We start from the raw sequence: 22,684 nt of genomic DNA on the forward strand, positions 1-22,684 counted from the left end.
CATGATGGAATGCTCCCTCCATTTATTTTTAAAAATCCTACATAGAATTAGCACTCTCTCCTCAAGTCAGGCTAGAATCTTTTATTTCCTATGCATAGTTATTAGTACAGTTTTACTCTGCCCTTTCTCCAAGGAGTTCAGACTAATGTACAGCATTCTCCCATTGCCCATGTTATCCTCACAGCAACCAACTCATGAGTCAGGTTAGGCTGAGAGAGAGTGCTTGGCCCATGGACACCCAGTGAGCTTCACGACAGAATGGGAATATAGACCCGGGCCTCCCGATGCTAGTCCAACGGTTTAGCAGCTACACTAACAGCCTAGGAGGACTTTTTGTGTGTGTATGGAGGAACATTCATCTGTAACTGCCCACATCTGCAGTCTGAAGCAGTATAGCACAAATACAGTTTAGAGCCTCGGCAGAAACTAGGCATTCACATCATCCTCAAGTACTGTCAACACCCTGCTAATCAGACCTATACATTTGGAAACCTACCCTGATGACTACAGTTTAATAAAATCATTACATCATACATCCAATATTGTTTAAAGTTGTCTTGCTCTCCTTTGTTAACTTTACAAGCATAAAAATGCACAAATATGTTATAATATTTACTACGCATTTATCCCACTCTTCCTCCAAGAGCTCAGGACAGTGCGCACAATTCTCCCTTCCCCAACAACTCTGTGGGGTAGGTCAGAGGGTGTGACTGGCCCAAGGTAGCTCGCTGAGCTTTGTGGCAGCGTGGGGACTTGAACCCAGGCCTTCTAGAGCCTAGTCCAACACTACAGTACATTGGTCCTCCAACTAATAATGTTTGCTTGAGCTTTAGATACACTATTATACACATCCCTAGCCACACAACATTTCCAGTGCACATTCCAGCAGAAGCCAGACCATTACGTATTTTTCTCCATTAAGCCATATTCTCTAGCCAAAGGAATTCTCAGTGTTAAGACAGAGTAAGATTGCCAAGTAATAACAAATGATTAAAAACAAAACTATATACCAAGAATCACAGCCAGTTATACATCAGTACTGGTCAGTTATCCACGAGGTACACATTTTTATACAATTGATGACTTAAGTGCCTGGATATTCCACGAGAGGGTAATTTTTGGCTGTGATAACATCCTGACCTCTTAGGCTGGCCTGTAGCCTCAAAATGTCTCATGGCAACTGAACAGGCAGGTGAATTGGTAAAAACATTAGGAAAAAGAAAGGACTAGTTCAGAGGCACGATTTGCTTTTAAGCACTCTAGATGATTTGGGCATTCATCTTTCCAGCATCACCTGAAGAGCAAACATCTGGATTTCCCTCGATAGACCCAGGGCTGAAGCCAGGATATGACTAAGATCCTAAAATTGTTGGCAAAGCCATTCTGGTAAAACCATCAGAGTACTCAATTTTTTAAAAAGTTAAAGCCTTAAGTAGTCTCAACCATGCAACATAACCTCCAGGGTCTCCTCTCCTCCCCCAATGCCTAAAATAAACTTTTAGCTGCAATTTTCCTATTATGACTATCATGGGATTCTCAAGAATGGAAATGCACAAAACTACTGATGTAGCTCGACAAGAGTGTGAGTTGAGAACAAAACTAGATGTGCAACTCTTAACATTCACCAGGATGGCAGTAAACAAAGGAGGAAGCCAGTGCTGGTCTCTAAGAGACATAAGCAAGGGGGAGAAAAAGTTAAAGATAAAGTCTCAGTACGAACAAACTAATCTTGCTTGTACAACTGTTAGAGGCTATCTAGCAAGGCATCATCAGCTGTTTCCTTGTAGTTTCTGCATCTTCTGACAGACAACTGCTGAATTGTTACGCGAGAGGATTCTCCTTCAACAGAAAGTATCCTGCTGTGGAAACTCGCTTTTGCAACTGACCCTCACTATTTTCTTCATTTCAGAAAAGAGGGGTATACAAATGAGTGGGCAAATTCAAATGTTTTAATGGGGAAAATGCTGGATTTACTACAAACACAAAAAAGGACTCTCACTGAGTAAGCTTTTTATATATGCAAAGCTTGGGACAAAGGCTTCAGAGAAATCAGCCTCTCCTTTTGAACGCCTGTTTCTAAAGACAAATATTATACATTGAAAACATTACTACTATACATTTTTAAATAAACATATGCTATACAGGAGGAGATTCACAATTACTGATAGTGGAGAGGAGGAAGCAAAAGGTGATCTTATTCAGCAAATTCTCGTGCTACTTTTTATAAAGTAAAGGTAAATGTCCCCTGTGCAAGCACCAGGTCATTCCTGACCCATGGGGTGACGTCACATCCTGACATTTACTAGGCCGACTTTGTTTACGGGGTGGTTTGCCATTGCCTTCCCCAGTCATCTTCCCTTTACCCCCAGCAAGCTGGGTACTTTTTAGATGCCTTCAATTTTGAAAGTCAGTTTCCTATTAAGGGATGTCCTACCATTTGAGGGCATGTTTACAACGCAATATCCTTTGCTGGAAGAAAAGAAGTTTACACTTCGGTGTCCTTCTTCCTTCCATGACATTCTTTTGCTCTTCCCTTTGCACCATGAAAGACAGCAGAAGATGCAGCCTAGCCTGCCATGCAAAGCAGCAGGGAGGCTCCAGTCTGCCACTTCCATGGGATTGCCTGCACAACATGCATTCAGGCATCACAAGGGGAAAGCTCTCTGTAGCAAGGAACAGCCTCAAAACAAAGCACAGCTGCAGAGTACCTCTCGCCAGTCTACCCAGGATGCTAGTACTTCCCTCATTCTAGATGTGGCTAGATCAGGCGTGCCGTTTGTTCTTCTGAACAAGTCCCATGGGTGGAATTGGTGGAAATCGGTACAACCTTTCTTTTCCCTTCTTTTTTAAAAACAAACACTCGTTAACATATTTGAAAACACTAACTAAATAACACTGAGCTCCCCCCAGTAGATTTGTCACCCTAAAACATACAGTGGCCAAAGGAGGAAATGCCAATTCCTCATTTGGAGATTCTCCTCTGCACTCTTACAGTTCTGCGTGACAATGCCACCAAGACTTAGTGCTCAATGACTCATCTCTCTGCTGAAGAGTGAGAAGTATAATGGGGCAAAAGGCAGGGGAGAGATTTTTGTGATGCAGCCACTTTTGCAGAAGAAATTTACTGAGAAGGTAAACAAAGAACTCATGGAAAAAACCCTAAAAGTTACAAGGTTTGAGCTGTATCACCACATAAAGTTTGATGTTGTGTCTTCGTTCAACCAACAGTGAAAAATATGGTTCCATCCGGTTGTGTACATGGCTTGCTAGAATTTGATATGCTGAATGGTACTGAACTAGTTGAGCATCTACTCTAGTTTGAAAGTAGTTTGAGTCTCATTCTGTAATATCTTGCAACTGGATACTTGCCCTTATTCCACATAACTGTTCTTCCTACGTAAACTCTTGAGTAATCATAACTAGATTTGAAGTGTAGCATACTTAAGGAGTGAGGGACTGAGGTATACTGGCCAGTTTTTGTTGTGTGGGGGTGAGTAGGTGGATCCCTCCTCCAGTTAAATGGTGCCATGGAAGCATGGGGGCCAAGCCTGGGCAGAAAGGAGGCTGGCAGATGAATTTTTCCCTTGGCCCTTAAGGTATGCCTGGCTGGACAATGGGGCTAGCTAAACCCCATTGTGTCACCCTAAGGTACTTTAATCAAGTGCTCTGAGCAGACCATTACTCACCCTATCTGCACCCATCCCTCCAATCAATTAGTATTCAAGGGAATAGCCCAGGCATTCTCTTGGGACCTAACGACTTATCGACCCTCTCCTACCCTTTTGTCAGAACCCCAGAAAAACAATCAATTCTTTGTCCTCTGGGTTTCCTGCCAGTTTACCTCATACTGCCCCAGGACCCATTCTGGGGTATAAATATCAGTCCTGTGGCCATTCATTGTGTGTGTGTCCTAGATCCGTGCACTCACCTCCACTTGCTTGTGGGCCTTTCTCCTTTGCTTCTGGAAACACTGGTTGTTTTCCGCCTCAGTGCTGCTTCCCTGGACATCCCTTCAAGACTGGTAACTGTCACCCTTCCCTTAAACCCTATCCAACCTCCTCCCTTTTCTCTTAGTCAGCTCTTGTATGCTTTGCGTGTGTACGCTCATTACTTCCTGTTTTTATTATTTTTTTTAATAAAACCTGTTTCAATTAGACATCCGCCTGCTCATTTGAGAGTTCTCACCAGGGACGATCCTGGTATACATAGGTTCTCAATCCCAGTCCCCCCCCCACCCCCGCTCTCTGTCTCCAGCTAATTCTGTAAGCCAGAGCTTGCCACCTCCCGGATTGCAATGCCTGGCAACCCAGCAGACACGTGTACCCAGCCCCAGACACAATGGAGAGGGCTCTCACACGATCCAGTGAAACTGACAAGGAGGAACCACGGGCAGGGAAGCCTCTCAAAGAGAACCAGAGGGAATCCATTTTCTCTGACCCAGTCCCCAGCAAGCGGTCATTTCGCAAGAGGTGATCAGACACGCACGCAGTCCTTTCCCCCCCTGCTCCATCTGCACGATTAATGGCCTCCGTGATATCAGCAACTAAGAATCGTTTATCCGGCATTGCGAAAGTGACTCACCCAGGCACAGCTGTTCGCGCCATTGTTTAAACCCATCAGCGATCGTCTCCAGACCCTCCCGGAATTACGCAGGCCATAGGTTTTAGCTTACCTGTCTCAATTGCCCCCCTGACACACCTTAGCAGCCGACCATTAAGGTTTCATTCATCTTTTGTGAATGAACCACGAGGGGATAATCCCATTAGCCCCCACCCCAAAAAGAGTATAACTGAGGTCGCTCTCAGCCATAAGCAAACTAGCTCTCTCCCTCCCATACTCGCTGTCACTCTGTCGGAGTGGGCAGCAATGCTCGAACATGCAGGGGACCCCCCTGCCTTCTTTTTATTCCTCTCTGCTGCAAGGAACCTTGGATGTCCCCCCCCCCTACAGGACCAGGTGCAGTATTGCCCTTCTTCAAAGGGAAATCTGTCACATTGGCAAACGGCTCTACTCTACCACCTTTTTATTCTCTAGGCTCTGTGTGTGTGTTTTGTAAAAATCTGTTTTGTTTGTGTGTGAACATATAATCAAGTAAACACCTTTTTAATTTTAACTCCATTGCTTCTGCCCTATTCTTTGAACCACGGAATGGACTCTGGTAGACACAGGCTTAGATCCTGCAGTTATGCCCACTCCGGTTATTGATTTGCTCATTCCCCCATATAAATATTCGTAATGGAGCAATTTGGCTAACAATTCCCCCCCCCCCCCAGACTGCCTGCTCAGGGTAACAGGGGGAGAACACACACTATAAAAACCGTGTTCCTGAAGGGCATTGCCTCAAGGAGCACTTATTTATACACTAGAGTGGCAAAGATCAGAGTCTGGATGCTTTGAAACAAATGAAATATTGCTAAATCTGGAGGTACAAAGTCACATGATTAAGTAACAAATGGTCATGCTGTAGTGTACATACATGCAGGAAAATGGTAATATGACAAGTAATCCCTTGCTTCAGTTACTACTGTATAACAAATCATGTAGTTATACAAGTATATGTGACTCAAGTGTACCCTTGTCTCCTTTAATATTAAAAAACCTGCCCTAAAGCGATTGGAGAAAAACCAATAATTAAGTCTGTTAACAGTTTAAATTGCAATTAAAAAAAAACTCAGAAATGCCCTCCTTAACATATGTATTCTACAATAGTTCCTCCCCTCCCCCACTGCAAAAAAGAGAGCCTTGGAAATTATACATCATGGGTAAGGAATGCATTCTATTTAAAATAATGTTTGTTTCTTTTAATTGGAAAGAGAAGCTTTTAGTAAGATCTTCAAGTATAATAAAGGAAAAATCTTCCTGTTTTTCAAACTTAGTTTTTGTTGTTGTATGTATTAGAATCAAAGAAATGAATAGGAAATTAATAATATCTGAACTCTTGCCCACTGAAAGAAGTAAACTATGAGGAAAAGTGAAGTGTAAATTTTTTAATAAATAAAGGGGTCTGTTTTGACTTGTTCTTGTTACACATAAAGAAAGAGATTGAACTAAAATGACAATAGCAATACCTGGAGCAACTCCCTGCCCCGGCCAACAGTATTAGAATACCAGGTATGTACAACTAGGTGCCATTTAAAAGCATACTGCCCTGGATTGGTGGGTTTCACCCTAAAACACAGTCCAGCATAGTATTTCTCAGCTTACCAGCTGGATAAGAAAAAATTGACTCCTGTGATATTCCTGATCTATTTGATGTAATCTCAAATTTCACTGTAGAAACCAAAGCAGTTAGGGATTTTACATTTAATTTCTCATGTCTGAATATTGCACCACACAGAGAACACAACTTCGTTTAACTTGGCTTGTCTAGCTCAATGTTAACAACTTTGCTTAAGATTCCACTATTAGTTACCAAGGATTTGATACAGTTAACTCAGTTTTGGTACTATGAAGTTATCCATGACCTGCCCAACTCTAATTTGCCCAGAATTCTTGAAGCATTATGCTGTTAAGAAGGTGGGAGATCTCTATGTTTAAAAGGGCGGTGAGACCAATAACTCCCCTGATTTCTCCACTGCCTGCATCTTAGTCATAGTTTGGCTAGAGCTGCTTCAGCCTACGAATGGCTTAGAAACTAATACAGTCAGTGCAATGAACTCCGAACCATATTGGGCAGGCAAAGACCAGCATTCGCTGTTCTGAGAGTCCAGAGTAACCAGAGAGTAGATACTATACAGGTCAATGACTGTGTAGGGGTGGAGAAACACCTACAGATCGTAAAGCAAATCACTTCCGCAGAGAGCTCCCTGATCTTCCTGTTTCCTGGACAGATTCTTTAGTGTAGCTGCTGGAACAGTCCTGCTCTACCAAACATACACACTCACAAAAGGTGGACCCTACAGAGTTGGGGAAGGCATACATTCCTCCCTCCATGACAATCCAATGAATAGCAGATTCTTTTTGAAATGGGTTTCAGAACTTCTCAAAGTTTTTAGTCCTGCTTGGTAACTCCATCAGCCATCAGTGAAAAAAACAACACCCAAAGTAATCCTTTATTTTGCTATTTTTAGATCCACTTTTTTTGCCTCTTAATAAAATGTTATTAATTTTAACTCCTCTTCTCTAAAAATGTATCAAGTTGTGTACCCACCTATTCATTTCAACAGTGTCAAATGCGGTGTTGCTTTACAGGATACAGAGCTTGGAAAAATCAGAAACAGCACCAGCTCCAAAACACATGTAAGACTGATAGGCACAGTAGATTGAATTCTAAAACTTTTAGGACCCTCAAAAGAAGAAAAACTACATAGGTGTGTGGCCTTAGAGAGCTGGTGCAGAATGCCATTTGCAATTAACACTAGCTAGTTATTCAGGAACTGATTCTGGCCAGAAACACTTTTTAAAACTAGTGTAGGACACTGAATTGACATATTGTCAATTAATGTATGACATATGAAAACTTGAGAGGCTATCCATTTCCTATTTAAACAAAGCAGATGCATTTTCTTTTCCAAAATCTTTAAGCAATATGGTGACAGAATAGTAGTCAGTTTCAGGTAGCCGGCTCAAGGTCAACCCAGCCTTCCATCCTTCCGAGGTCAGTAAAATGAGTACCCAGTTTGCTGGGGGTAAAGTGTAGATGACTGGGGAAGGCAATGGCAAACCACCCTGATAAACATAGTCTGTCTAGTAAACGGCGTGATGTGATGACACCCCATGGATCAGTAATCACCCAGTGCTTGCACAGGGTACTACCTTTACGTTAAGCTCAGAGCATTTCACCTCTGAACAAAAATAAAACAACATCAAGTTCTTTATGCTGGAACTGAAAATCAGGCTGCCGCTATCAGTGTTCCATGGTTCTTTTTAAGTATGCCTCCTAGACTCACACTTTCTTCTTTATATGAAAATGGATCATTGCAGTAACCATTAACAGTACCCATTTAGAAAAACATTCAGCTGAGTTTCTCTCCTACTCTACATCTGCAATTTTATTACTATTTTGAACATTTCCCATGACACATGTCAAAAGAGCCACAGAAAAGAACAAGTTCCCAGTAACTACAGTTGTTATAAATATACCCATCATATCAAATGAGCATTCTTAATATTAAATAAGTTGCAAACTCTATTCTTGGTGCTTTGTTTTCTAGCACTTTACAAAGCTTGAGATAAGTTCCTGCTATCAGTGCTCCACCATTTGGATTTAATTAACAGGAAGAGTAGAAGGAGGGTAGGGATAGCTCAGTGCCCAGTTAACTTTGTGGGCAACGCCTGCTGTTTCATTGTTTAAGTTCTGGTCAGGAAAAGGGATTTAGACCATACGTTACAACCAGGTTAGGCTCTTAGTCTGTGGCACAACAGCTGTTGCAAAAGAAAAGGTGGGGGCAGGGGTGAGATGGAAAGTTCTTGAAAACAAAGCTGTTACCAAAACCAGCCTCACCAGGAAGCACATGGTGCTTCTGAAAACAGATTTCAAAGGGGTGCTGTTGTATCCATGGGTGGAACTTGTGTCATGGTAGTGTAAATGCATCCATTTATAAGTTGTGCAAGGCCTTTGGGTAAGGCAAGCCAGTATCAATTTGAGGAGTCTGTTGCAATGCTTTGAATAAATATGTTATAACTAAGGTGTGCATTTTTGGTTAACACCATTATTCTTTAAAGAGTTCACTTTAGGGGTTCTCATGGAATTGTGGGTGGGGGAAGAGAAAAGACACACATGCGCCTGAGCAATCCTGATTTCTCACCATCACTTTTTTTCCTTTAGCCAATTTTCTCATCGGGCCATTGTCGAGAGAGAATGTTTTCCTTTGTAAAGAGATATTTTTCTCCATACTCTAGGGACTCTCTTTTCTCCATCTTACTGACAGGCACTTGACAATCAAGATCAGTCTTGTAGAGAACGCCAGGAGCCCAAAAGAAATGGGGAAGACACAAGAAAAAAAATCAGTGGAAAATGTCTCCCAGATTCATACCTCACCTCTCAAGGAGAGACACCATAAGCTCTCAGAAGCTTAAATAGCTTTATATCCCCTCACCCTGATTTTCACTTGCTCTCAATATTCTAACCCTAATTGTGTTTGTGGAAAGACCAATTTTAACAACTTTTAATTGGCATGAACCATATAGGGTCATTATAGTAAAGACAAGAGGTCATTACTGTAAGGTCTCATGGTGGAGGAGAAATCCAGATTTCCTGCTGGTCCTTGGTTCCCCTGGTCCACCTGCACACTCTTTCCCTACCACACAAGCTCTGCTTCACTTTCCCTTCTGCTCCTTGTCCTCCTCAAGGATCTCATCCAGCCACACACATTTCTCCTTGGCTGCTCAGTCTTCCCATCAACTTCTGGGTTCCTTACTTGCCTCTCCTTCCTTTGTTTCATTGGGGAGCAATGAGGTGTGCATTGGAAGCAAGCCAGAGAGAGTCTGAGCCTCATATTTTCCATTGGGGCCATCACATTTCACAAGTCATCTGGGTCTCTCACAGCAACCTGGTAGCATAATTTTTATATATTTTTTTAATGTTGCATTTGTTTTTGATTCACATGAGAGCCACACATGGCTGACCATAACTCTGAATTTGGTATTTTATTGAGCATCTTTAGGTAAAGCAGTCCAGATTTCATAGATAAAAGTGGCTAGGTTATTCTACAATAAAAGCTTTGTTATCCAGCACTTATGGGGAATGGAGGTTGTAGGTTCATCAACTATGCCACATAATTAAACTTATTGCTCATCCCTGCCTCGCCCTCCTACCCAGAGGAATTCACTGCAACCAAACCCCAACCCATTGGGAGCATCATGGTGACAGCTACCATGCCTGACGGGACCCTTCCCTTTCTCGTGGAGCCTTCATACGTAGCAGGCAGACAAGCGGGTCAAATGCCTGGGAGTCCTCCAGGAGAGCTGACTCTTGACAGCTTAAGGCAGTCAAAGGGGAAAGGGGCACCTAAGAATGATGTCAACTGGCAATGCTTGGGGGTCAGAAGCTCAGAAAAGGCTGGAGGACTGCTGAAGGCAAGAGTGGGGTGTGCATGCACCCAAAGGTATGGGGGTGTAACAAACTGTGGACCTGAAGGTCACATATTCATTGCCATTTACCCCATTGTTACGTTTTCTATTCCTGTGGCCCTACTAGGCCTCAGAATAGGGTTCTTTAATTTGCTTAGAGAACTCTTTCCCTAGAAATGAAGAGGGACTAGCCCTCCTCTTCCTTCTCAAATCTTTTGGGAAGTCATGATGCAGCACTGGACCTTGCCATTTTGGAGGGAAATGACAACCAATCCTGAATTACAGGCAGGGGTCCAAGAGTAACAGATACAATCCTCCCTCCCCTGTGTGCACTTTCCTGGTAAGCAAGGGGGCTACTACTTGGGGAGATATGCCCCCATGCTGGGGAGGCATGGGCCAGACCAGCCTGTTTTAGACAAGGGCAGTAAAGTTAAGATGTATTAGGGAAGCTGTATTTGTCTTTGCTTGGTAGCCTTAACCATATCAGAGGGTGTGTGTGGGGGGCTGTACTTTTGACCTTTAAAAAATTAATCTGTTCCTAGCCGTTTTTCAAGCCTTACTGGGGTTTTCTGTATGCCTCGACCTGCTTGTAATAAAAGGGGCTCTTGCCAAGGGAATCAAACGACAAAGGGAAGGGTAACCTGCCCGCCTTCAGTAAAGCAAACCCTCTAAATCCAAGTTGGTGGCAGTGGCCTGGTTGATAAGTGGATGAGGGGGAGGAAGCAGAAATGGGGTGTCAGTGTGAAAGAGGGAGTCTGTGGTTGATTCCTCCCACTCCGGGGACTGGTACTTCCATGATAGAGGGCATGCTGACTGAGGAAGAGGAGCTTGCCCAATGGATGATGCCGGTTAACTGAGCATTCTGGATAATCAAGTGCAAGATAAAGCTTTTACTGCCACATACTTTTTATATTACAACTTTCTGTTAACACAATTTGGTGCTGAAACACTAAGATGGTACTAATGTATTATACATGCAGTGTCTGACACCAAGGGATGCTGTGCAGCTCAATCCAGGACATTTTGGCAGGTGCAAAAATGGTCAGGGCTCAAAGACTTCCTCCCCACTGTTTTAAGTAGATGAGTACAGGCATGATGAAACCAACTGATTATCTTATAAGCTTACAGAGCATGGTTCAGCAGCAGTGGGCTCCTCCCTGGTTTCCTTTCCCTACGTTCAGCTGGCTGTCAATGGCTAGTGGTATGACCAGGGGCCAGGTGATGCAGGCTGGTCTGGCTTCTGAAAGGGGGAGGTAGAGAGTTGTGAGAAGACTGGACTTTGAGCCCCCCCCCCCCCCGCCTCACTGTGTACTTTTACTGACAACAGCAACAAAGAGAAAAGCTCTACAGAGGCACCCACTGAGAACAGGAGCTGAAGATAGACAGGGGGAAAGTACATCAGTGTTAAGGGGAGGGGGCAGGAATACAATGTGGTTCTCTAAGTACCAGTGCAAATTCCTGGGTTTTTTCTTGTTTTTTGAAGACTAGAGACTAGGCTACCATACCAGGAGAAAGGAAGCAAAAGCTCTTTTCAAAAAAAGCAGAGGGGAAAAAAGGAAACACACACAAAAATTCTAAAATGTCTTTGGTTCAAGGCAGCAGTCTGCAATCTATGGCTCCAGAGCCAACTTTTGCTCTGTGAAGAAAGGAAGATGGCTCTTCAAAAATATTTCTTTGTAATTTTTATACATAGTATATTGGAGGGGTAGGTGCGATGCCTAGAATAGCCTGTGTGTGTAAAGGGAATAGCAAGCAAAGATTTTTATGGGGCTAAAGAGTTTCTTAGAGATGCTTTGCAGAAAGGGAAATTATATATGGCTAGTAAGTCAAGTACAAATTATGTATACATTTATGCCAGCACACAAACACCTGTGCAGGGGTTCCTGTGTAAATTGTTTATTTTGAAACCTCATGTGTGTTACTTCCTAATAATGACTTGCAACAATCCATGTTTAGGATACAGAAATGGAACCTTGGATACTTACCACAGGGGTTCCTTCTGCTCTGAGGCTGGAGGGCATCTTGGCATGGGCAATTTCCACCTATTGCTCAGGGAAGCAAGACCAATGTCTACAACTTCCTGTCTCCCAGGTGGGAGTTGCCTTGGCTCAGTTTGGTGATTTCATGAGCTAATGAATCCAAGGACAGGAGAAACACAACAGAGATAAAGTAACAACCAGAACAGGTATGTCACTGTTAGAAGCGAAACAACTGATAATCACAGGAGCGATATGAGGAGGGTTAAGGAAGGGTTAGCACAAGCAAGCATATTCCCCCTGCAACTAGATCACGTAGGTTTGATCAGACTCAGGATTCTGCTTTTCGTAAAGGTTCTTCTTTTCTTCCTTCCTGCCTCCTTTTTTGGGGGGTGGGGGTGGGGCAAGATGCTAACCTCAGAGCAGAAGGAACCCTCATGGTAAGTATCAAAGGTTCTGTACTCTCTCTGAGGAGGAAAGCATCTAGTCATGGGACTTCCAATAGCAGTGTCTCAAGTGACAGATGGGAATTAATGATCTTCCACCACATGTTGCAGCACTCTACTGCCAAACGTGGTGTTGGCCAAGGAGAAGGACTTAAGTTCATATTGTCTAACAAAGGTCGAGATTGAAGACCATGTGGTCGCCTTGCATATTTCCTCCACTAAAGCTTGATGATCGAAGACTGTGGTAGTGGCTGCACATCTCACAGAGTGGGCTGTGATCCCTGCTGGCACTGGAATGTTGTTTGCCCTGTAAGTATGGGAGATGCACTGTTGAATGGCATAGCTGATGGCTGATCTGGACAGCTGATGGCGGATCTGGACAGCTTCTATTTATTTAGGGCTATTAATGAAATTAAAAGAGGGTATATCTTTCTGATGGACTGTGTACATCTGAGGGGGTCTAAGGAGTGCCACTCTCTTTCCTTGGGGTGGCTAAGATGTGGGCAGAGGAATGGGAGATGAATCTCTTGACTCCTGTGAAAGGTTGAGTTCACTCTAGGGAAGAAGGTAGGGTCCAGCCTCAGCACTACCCTATCCTTGTGGAAGACACACAGGCCTTTCCTGACTGACAAGGCTCCCAGTTCCAACACTCTGTCGTGAGGGTTTTTTCATGCACGGCCATTTAAGGGGAACTCCCCTTAAGGGCTTGTAAGGAGGTTTAGTGAGAACCAAAAGAACTACATGGAGTCTCCATGATGGGAATCTGAGGCCCACAGGAGGGTGTTGATCTGTGCAGCCGCTTTGAGGAAGTGGACAATATGAGGATGTCTGGGTAAGGGGATGCCAGCTACATATAGTAGGATCATGGTGATAGCTGCTACTTAATGACAAAGGGTAGAAGAGCTGAGAGGAAGTGAAAAGAGAAGGTGTGAAGAAGAAGAGGGACAGACTGGGAGAGGTTAGAAGACTCTCAAGGTCTGAAATTGCTCTAGGAGAAAGGTGACGAGCCTGCTCAGAACCTGCACTCCATGTCAAGACAGGAAGCAAACTGAGTCAGAGTGACTCCCGCCTAGGAGATAGGAAGTTACAGAAATTGGTCCTGACTCCCTGAGCAATTGGTGGGAATCACCCATGTCAAGATGCCCTCCTCTTCAGAGTGAGAACTATGCATTATTAAACATGTCTATTAATGTCTATTTTCATTTATGCCAATGAGCACTCTTATATGGCTCTTCCTTGATCTCTTGCTCTGAACTGATAGTTTAGCTTTTAATTATAAAAGGCTGCTGACACCTGGTTCAAGAGAAGCATTAAGACTCTTAAAAGATCACCCATGTTCCAGAGAGCAAGGAAATTGAATGACGAGAGCCCTGCTTTAGCTTGTATACCACGGTCTACATTCACCCATGCAGTCCCAAAGACTTTAAGGGCACTTAAGCTTTGGAGGAGCTGCTTCTGCCATATCCCTCCCATGGCACATCCCCACTTTGCCCCACCATGCTGCTCGAAGGTGCATCACCTCCCAGAAATAAAACTGGGAGACAGAGCGGGCTGCAGTAGGAGAGAACAAGTCAGCAAAAATCACGGCCCCTCAAGAAACCTTAAGTGCCCTTAGGACTTCATAACTGTATTGTGGGATATGGGCCCATGTAAAGCCACAGACACATTCTGTAGTCTCCCAGGTTGAGCTCACTTACAACTAAGGCTTTATGAACCTACATTTCACCTTGCTCTTTCAGATGCAATCCCCATTTAATAAAATGGATGACCACAAGACGCAAGCTTTTTCCTGTGGTGGCACATCAATTACCCTCTCCACAGATATTCAGCTGACTGAAAATGCACTTTACTTATCCATGCAGTTAGTTATTTTTTAAAAAAATATATCTATACAGTTATTTATGCTGGTATTTTAAAATTATTTGTTTTAATTGAATTTATGCTACCTCAAACACCTTTGTTGGAGAGCTAGATAAAGTAATTAAGATAAAATCTTATTTGAGAATTAAATTACGAATACTGAATTAGCTGTGGAGATCAGGCAGTTACTAGGCATAAAAGAGATTCATCAGTGGACAGGAACGGTAGTGATTTGCTAGTGGCTGATTCATAAGAACAAGTTGTAATACAAGGCGCATGAACTATGGTACTGAACAGTGAGTGGTGAAGATGCCCTCCCCAATTCTCCTTACAAAGCACAGCAGCATTTCACAACTATAAATTGTATTTATTAATTATTAATTGTATTAAGTCCTGTAATTTTTAAGACAGAAGCTTGCTATAGCTAAAATTATTCTGGTAACAATTCTTTTTTTAAAAAAAACTTAGCACATGGGGGAGCACAGTTTCAAGAGCCAATATTGTTCAGGGTTAGAAGGGTTGAACCCTGCCCCTCTTAACTTAAACTGGGGCAATGTATACTTTTTGTTTAGATTGCTTGGGAGATCTGCCTCATCTGTTTTTCATTTATTTATTTTTTATTATTGTATTTGTATTATTATATTTTAACCCTACCGTCATAAGATTTAGTCAGAGAAAATACTTCTGGTCCCAGCTTCAGTGGTGGAAAGAAGAAGCTGAGACAGAAAAGGAGATGGAACACAAAGGAGGCCAAGCAGATGCAGGCCCACACAAAATTACAGGAACACTGCTCAAGGTCTCCAATCCTTCTTCCCAATTATTTTTCATCAGAAACACATCATTCTGCCCATTTCTAGTAGCATTCATCCATCAGTCTACGTAGCTGCTTGTTACAGTATTTTCCATGTTAGTTCCTCTTCCTTCAGAGCCTTCCTTGTTATTTTGCTCCTCGCCTGCCCTTCCCATTTCCAAAGATGTAGTTCCATTGCGTTCATTCATAGCCACTTGAGAACTGCAAATTATCTCATAATTTCTCTCCACCAAATTGACTCTTTGGTTGCATCTATTCCTTTTACTGGGCATTTCTTATTCTTAATTTCACCATCTAAATAAGTTCTTATTAAACTCTTACATAGCACTCATACCAGCTTCACCAATGCCTCCATCCTGTCAGACAAAGAAGGACTGGAGACTGAAAGGCCACAACAAATTGTGAGTGCATGGTGCCCCAATTGTAACCTAGCACAATGGGAGAGACTACATAATTTCTTTTACTGTTCATAGAGTGCATGAGACAGGAGCTTTAATTAATGATCTGAAAGACTCAGTACATGAATGTTTTTGTAAGAGCATTAACATTTCCCTTGAACTATATGTTTCTTTGAACTCTAGAAATTATTGATCTTTCCTGTAAGCTGCCTCAGACACAAGCAAAGCAGAGATACATTTTTAAATCATTTAAACTGATGCCCCTCTCCCACTTCCAACTTAGAGAAGATAAACAGTTCATGTAGCAAAATGGTTTTCCCCAATGATAATGTAGACAATTCTCTTTTAAAATTCCATGGGGAAAACATTTCCAACCTTTTTCATAATAGCCTTCCTAGTCTTTTCCCCCCTCTACCAGAACCTCTAGCCTTAATTTTTTACTCTTTACTAATTTGAGTGGCTGTTTTCATACAGTTTGTCCTAGATGAATCTGGAATCTAACAAAGAGCTCTTTGTCACTGGTTTTGCAAAAACCATTTGAGCAGCCCTGTATTCGCTGACCTATATAGAATAAATACATATTTGGTTGAAATACATAAAACCAAGCCCAAAACGTCTTGTTTCCGCTTGCATTCAGTGTCACTGAATAAGCCAGAACAGATATATGCTCAAGAATGAACAGATCCTCTACAATTAGTGACACCGTGAATATAACTCACACAGGAGACAAGTACCCCAAGGAATACTTGTTTTGCGTTACCTACAACACACAAGCCCTCAAGCTAGAGAATACAGTAAAGCATTTTCATTTTACAATTTGGCATGGAAGGGAAAAAGGTATGGGGTTGGATCCAGCAATCAGTCAGTGGAAGGCACTATCGTCAGAAGAAATTTTTTCATGTTCCCTTCCACCCAGCAGTCCTTTCCAACCTCAGGAAAGTTTATTCCTGGAGCCACAGGATGTGCATGGATTAACAGGTAAGGACTGGAAGGCTGAACGAGAGAGTGTTGTACTCATTCCTTCTTCAGTTAGTGCAGCACCCCTGATGGAAGAAGGAGGACAAGCTAATTTTTGACCTCTTCCTCCTCTCTACTGGAGCCTCCCAATCTGAACACCTGTGAATCCAGAAAGGATCTGTAACTCCAGAAATAATCTTTTCTGGTCTCAGAATGGACTACAGGAAAGATCAGCCATCCTTATCTCTGTGATCGCTAAAGCAAGACATAAAAGCAAGGGTTGGACATAAAAGTGTTCTCCTGCCAGCACAATGGCACTTACCGTACATAGGCAGAGAAGGAGAGCAATTTTACCTTATCACCTCTCACATTTATCACCTCTTTGCATGCCATACTGTTTGTGAGGTTCCCTGCCCGCCCGCCCGGAGCAGAATCGGGGGGGGGGGTCAATGGGCTTCAGCAGAAGGAGGGGGTGAGAAACTCCTGTTCTTCAAGCTCTGCTGTGCTGCAGTATTCTAGATCTAATCGTTATATCCATTCTACTTGGTTTGATAAGGCCAACTTAATGTGCAGTTTTCCAATTTAGAAATGAGATTTGGGATGACAACAGAAGTAAGCAGTGGGCCGGCTATAGAAGCATCCTCACCATCTTTGAACTTGGAAAGATGCATTAGGACTGAACCTATCTGATTATTCTGGACATCTTCAGGGCCCCTTCTTTGGGTTCCCTTGGCATCCAAGGCAAGATGGGTGGCAATCCAAGAAATTGCTCCAAAATTATGGAATCACTCCCCAGGTAGATTTTGGCTGTCCCCTCCTCAATCATTGTCTTCTGCCAGCAGGTGAAGACATCTGTTTCATTTGTTGTTTCGAAAGTGACCCTCCTTCCTGTTCATGCGTTTTAATTGGTTTGTGTACTCCAATAACAGGTATATTTAAAAGCCTGTTTTAAAGGTTATTCACCACCATGGGGAACCAAAGTTGGGTGGAAAGGTGGCAAAAAATTGTTCTAAATAAACAGTAAACAAAATAAAAATAAATGCGAGCTATTCACAAAAAGGGCTGCTTGGCTGGCCCTCCACGATACCATTAAGAAGTCTTTTCTCCTCCCGCCACGCTTAATCCTCGAAGCTGTTTTGCACTTTTTGGAAAAAAAACTCCCTGAAGCAGGATAGAAGAGCACAACTAATTGACAAGCCAGTGTTCAATTAATCTTGGTTTGTCACACGGCTCTGGGAACTATTCTAAACTTTGTTTTATATTGCATGCATTTTCATCCTCAAATACCTTGTGAAACTCCCAACTTGATGACAGTACAAGACTATACAGTAACTGAACTGAAAACTGGGCTGCAGAAAAGCAAAAGCCAGGGGAAGAACTATGAAGGAAACCTATCAGGAAGGGGAAGGGTTAAGCACTACCCTCCCACCCAAACCTTTTTCATAGTATATTGTTCCCTCCAAGCCCTGATTTTATACTGGAGAAGAAGCGACTTCTTAAAGGCCAGAATGAGACAGAAGAACATATAATTCTCTACTTCAAGTAGTATTTAGGAATATAATCCACATCACAATCTTCTCAGGGCTCTTCTTGGGTTTTATGCAGAATTTATTCTGCCACTATCACAATTTATAGTACAGTATAATGATGTTTCATAACAAAGCTCAGTCTGTCAGAAATTCAAGCAAGAACATACAAAAATGTTAGTACCTGTAGTAATGTGTGATGCAGTGTCACCTCGAGCTCTGCAATCCGGTGTGCCAGATCCTCATTATCCCCATGGATTTCTAAATCCTCCTCAGGTATTGTCTTCCATCTACCTTGGTGAGCTACCAAATTATGAACCAGTTCATACTGTCCTGGTAAAGCCAAACTAATCCGTGTTTGTTTTCCATATCTGAAGTGAATTCGACGTCTTTTACAGTTCTCCTCACTGCTAATTTTGTTGGTGGGAAGCAGTCTTTCTCCCAAGAGCATGTTCAGCAACTGGCATTTGGCATTACAGTTCTGGCCAAGGATTAAAAGGCATGGGCGACAATTGACTGTCAGTTGAAGGTACTCCTCCTCATGTCGAGGAAAGGAAATCGAGCTCAGCTGCCCTAAAAAGCAAGGCACAAAGATCTTATTAGCAATTACTATGTGTTCTAGAGTTATACATCACATTTGCCAACCAAGGATTCTACAACTCTGTATCAGCACACAGAAGCCAGTTTTTGAGCCTAAAGGAAGTTCTTGTATAAGAGTTGGGAACTTATGAACCAGTTGGTGTCACACAGAAGGCTGGTTTCAAACAAGTTTATCCTCCTCTACAAAAAACGTGGGACATTTTTGACACCAGGAAGAAATGGGGGAGGAAAAGAAAATGGTTGGTTCTACTATTGCCTTTTCAAAGTAACCCCTACATGTTGATCAAGAATCTTGTGCCTTTAATTTGCTGCGTAACGGGGAAAAATTCAACAGGCAAACTATCTCCCTATAGTGCTGCAAATGAAGTAATTAGTCCAACTATTTTTCTGATAAGATTCTTCACTAATGTTTCCACCACCTATCCGAGCAAGAAAATGTAGCTGTTATATTAAAGAGGCTGGTTTCCATTAAAGGGAATGCTTTTCACGTCCTCATCACACTGTTCTTCAGCCCAGACCTCTCACTCTCCACAAGGCTGTGACTACAACACACCCATGGCTGAACAATATCTTTCTGCTCATATATTCTTCTGCACGATCTTCATCTCTCCAGATATAGAGTCAATCTTATCTTACTCCTACAACAGCTTAACAACTTGACAACTTGAGTATTTATAGTTGTTCTTCAACTTTACAGGTATAATAAAGAGATCCTGATCTACTAGAATCTCGAGCCACTACTTGTTAATTGAGTAAACAAATACTTCCTTCTCAAGATAAGCTTGACACTGTTCTTACACTGCTTTTTGTATGCTTGCCTTAGTCATTTAAGAGGCTGATATACCGGACAAATCTGGGACCTGCAAGGACTTGCCGGGGAGCTCATTTCCCCCTCACCCACTATTTCCCCTTTCCCTTTTCTGAAAGACCCTATTAGCCCCTCTCCCTTTTCCTGCTTCCTTCTCCTTCCCACCTACCAACCAAACCCAATTTCATCTGCCCCCATCTTCAGCTTTTCCTCCTTCCCTCCCTCTGGCAGCTTATAACCAGGAAAAATACAGCCCAATTCCATGAGGCTGGGAACAGTTGAACAGTGGGGAATGCCTCATTTTCCCCTGTATTCCCCCTCCCCACACCATTTCCTCTTTCCCTCTTCCTAGTAACCTCCATATCCTTACCTTCCCCTGCTTTCTACTGTCCTTCCCACCAACCCACCGACTTACTCTTATGTGCCCCAATCCTCAACTATATTTATTATGTATTTCATTTATACCCCTTCTTTCTCCACAACAGGGACCTAAAGCTGCTTACACCTTTCTCCTCTCCATTTTGTCTTCACAACAACCCTGTGAGGTAGATTGGGCTGAGTATGTATGACTAGCCCAAGGTCACCCAGCAAGATTCCATGGCAGAGAAGGGTCTCCCAGACCCTAGTGTGAAACTCTGACCACTTTACCACACCACTGGCTTTTGTGGTGTGGCTGCTGTTGAATAGTAAACAGCTGAGCCTGGGTGGGATGTGCAAGACATGTGGTAGCAAGTTGCCAAGTGGCTGCTGCTTAGCTTGGTCCCACCGAGTTCTCCCTCAAAGGCCAAAACAGCCCTGGAAAGGGCCCTGTGTCAGTCTCAGGCATTTGCCTCTAGCATCCCTCAAGCATACTCATCCAGACAGGTAGATCTGAAGCAGTAAAACTTTATTAGGAACTACAAAGCAAATTAAAAGAACTAACTGCATGCAGGCAGGCAAGGTTAGCAATGGGGAGCAAGTACAGGTTACCTGCTTAAAAACATTAGGACAAGAGAGGACAATAAACATTGCTAGGCAACAGCGAGATAGGCATTTCCCATGAAGACACAACACGCCAGAGCTCTGATGACAGGCACTAACGAAGTATACACAGGAGCTTCCAAGCCCTGGGAACCAAGGACTTGACTTGTGGCCAGAACTTGGCCTGAACTCATGTCAAGAGCCTGTCAGGATCTTGCGTTCAGTGAAGACCCTGACATCCTGCCCCTTCCCCTGCTTTTTACTGACAGAAACCAAGGCTTTAGCTGGTAATACTCTTGAAACTGCGCAGCTATGGCTACAGAGGGCACTTGTTTCTTAAAGCCACAGTTAACTCCCCAGTATACTGGTGGGGTTTTTTTTAACGCTTTTAGATTTTTCTATAAACATGGGGCTTTTCTCAGGTTTGCAGTAAGAGCTGTCTTGTCTCTTCATGGCTCCAGTCTCCAGATTTAAGTATCTGCGGATTTGTCCACATTGCAAATTAAATATGTTGATTCTTTCCCGCCTGGACTGGTCCCACCAAGCCTATGGCTTGGGCATTTTCCTAATTATTTTAGTTATTTTGGTCAGTAGCATGAGCTTGCACATGAACAGGAACAAATGGCAGACTTTATAAGAATAACCAATGTATGTTCAGTAACCAGCATTTTACATGGGGAGGCATTCAAAACGTCATTTTCCCCCTCTTGAAGTTTGCAAAGGTACAGCCCATTTTACCACCTCAGAATTCTACCACCTCATTCTGCTGACTGGGTGCAGTGGAACACAGGCAGGACGGTGCTGCTGCAGTCGTCTTGTTTGTGGCTTCCTGGAGGCACCTGGTTGGCCACTGTGTGAACACACTGCTGGACTTGATGGGCCTTGGTCTGATCCAGCAGGGCCTTTCTTATGTTCTTATGACTGTGTGGGCCAGGTCTTGCATTCTGTCATTAGTGTGCAGAATTCAATGCAAGAAGCCTTTAACTGTCTGCTGGTATTTGAAGCTGCAGCTTCCGTCATAATAATCACTTTGGACAAGATATGAGAGGAACACACATGAAGCAACTAGCTGTGCTACAGAATTTTTTAAAAAAGGATAAAGCAAAAGTTTGGCATTCAGCTCTTATAAACACTGAGCAGCAAGAACATAGTGAACAGTCACTTATCAGCTATATTCAGACATCATATATTCATTGTGAGAATGAGACTGGTTTATGGATTTGCTGCTTCATGCACGCACAGAGCTAAGAAGCAAAACTTTCTAATTTAAGATATCTATTACCTAATAACTACTTGTTGCAATGGCTGAACCTGGCTCCTGTAATTGGGGTTGGCTCCCTAGGCACAAAGTAGAATTCTCAACCATGATGGAGATTGGATTTAGAACCTTATGCTAATAAATCATGAATGGGAGTTTTCAAAAGGTTTGTGTTTACGTATTTACTTGTCAATCCCTGCTAGATGTCTTAACCTTCTCTTTAAAAAAAAAAAAGGCAAAAAGCTAATTCTGAGCCTTGTAAATCATTAGATCTTTCCCAATACTCTGCTAGACAAAATCTGGCTGCTGTTAAGTTCTTTATTAAATTCATTGCGTATTTTAATAAGATTGGTAATCTTCTTTGAACAGTTCTCTTAACAACGCATTCATTTATATCCTGATTCAAGTTGTTCCTGCCAGCATGGAGGAAGTGGCAAAGAATGAGAAAAATTCTGGTTTTCTAAAAACAAAAAAAATAGTTACCTACAAACAGCAGGAGTAATTTACTAAATGTCTGTACTTTGCTAAAAATGCGTCCCTCTAGAGTTTTATTTTGTTTCGGGGAGGGGGGGAGCCCTGAAAAAAAAAAGGACCTCCCATGGGCCCATACACAGGCAGGAAAGCAAAATGTCCTTCGAGTCCTTTCAGCCCCAATAGCCTTAGGGAGGAAGAACGGGCCCCCTCCTCTGGGCAGGAGTAATGTCCAGGGAGAGAGCACACAGCTATTTCAAGCCCTAAAGGAACGTTCCTATGAAGCTTGAAGAAAAGCACCAAAGCAATGTTTCACTGCTGTCCCATGAGTGGTGGGTTTCTTGCCCTCCTTCAAGCCCTGTCACCATGGCCCAGCAGTCACACATGGCTCCTTTCACTGGGCTTCATCCCCTACGACATTGCAGGGGGCTCCATTTCAAATAGGGAAAGGGAAGCAATTTGGACCAGTCTCACACGCACTCAGCATAACGCACCTCACAGGGTTGTTGTGAGGATTCCTTGTAGGAATTTCAAATTTAATTTTGGCATTATTGCCAGAAATGCTTACTGGAGTAAAACACATGAATGTCAGAATGCACTCA

At 42.8% G+C, this 22,684-nt stretch overlaps 2 protein-coding genes across 3 annotated transcripts in view; both read right to left on the reverse strand.

Annotated features, from left to right (window-relative positions):
- Nucleotides 1-22,684, reverse strand: part of RBBP5 (RB binding protein 5, histone lysine methyltransferase complex subunit) — a 207,557-nt gene that overhangs the window by 53,995 nt on the left and 130,878 nt on the right. The gene's annotated exons all lie outside the window — the stretch shown is intronic.
- DSTYK (dual serine/threonine and tyrosine protein kinase) overlaps nucleotides 1-22,684 on the reverse strand; it is a 54,617-nt gene that overhangs the window by 18,616 nt on the left and 13,317 nt on the right. Inside the window, exon 2 of the mRNA XM_056845626.1 lies at nucleotides 18,170-18,558. Within this exon, the coding sequence (XP_056701604.1) occupies nucleotides 18,170-18,558 (389 nt within the window). The remainder of the gene's footprint in view (nucleotides 1-18,169; nucleotides 18,559-22,684) is intronic.

This window comes from Euleptes europaea, chromosome 2 (genome assembly GCF_029931775.1).
Source record: "Euleptes europaea isolate rEulEur1 chromosome 2, rEulEur1.hap1, whole genome shotgun sequence".
NCBI classification, from domain to species: Eukaryota; Metazoa; Chordata; class Lepidosauria; order Squamata; family Sphaerodactylidae; genus Euleptes; species Euleptes europaea.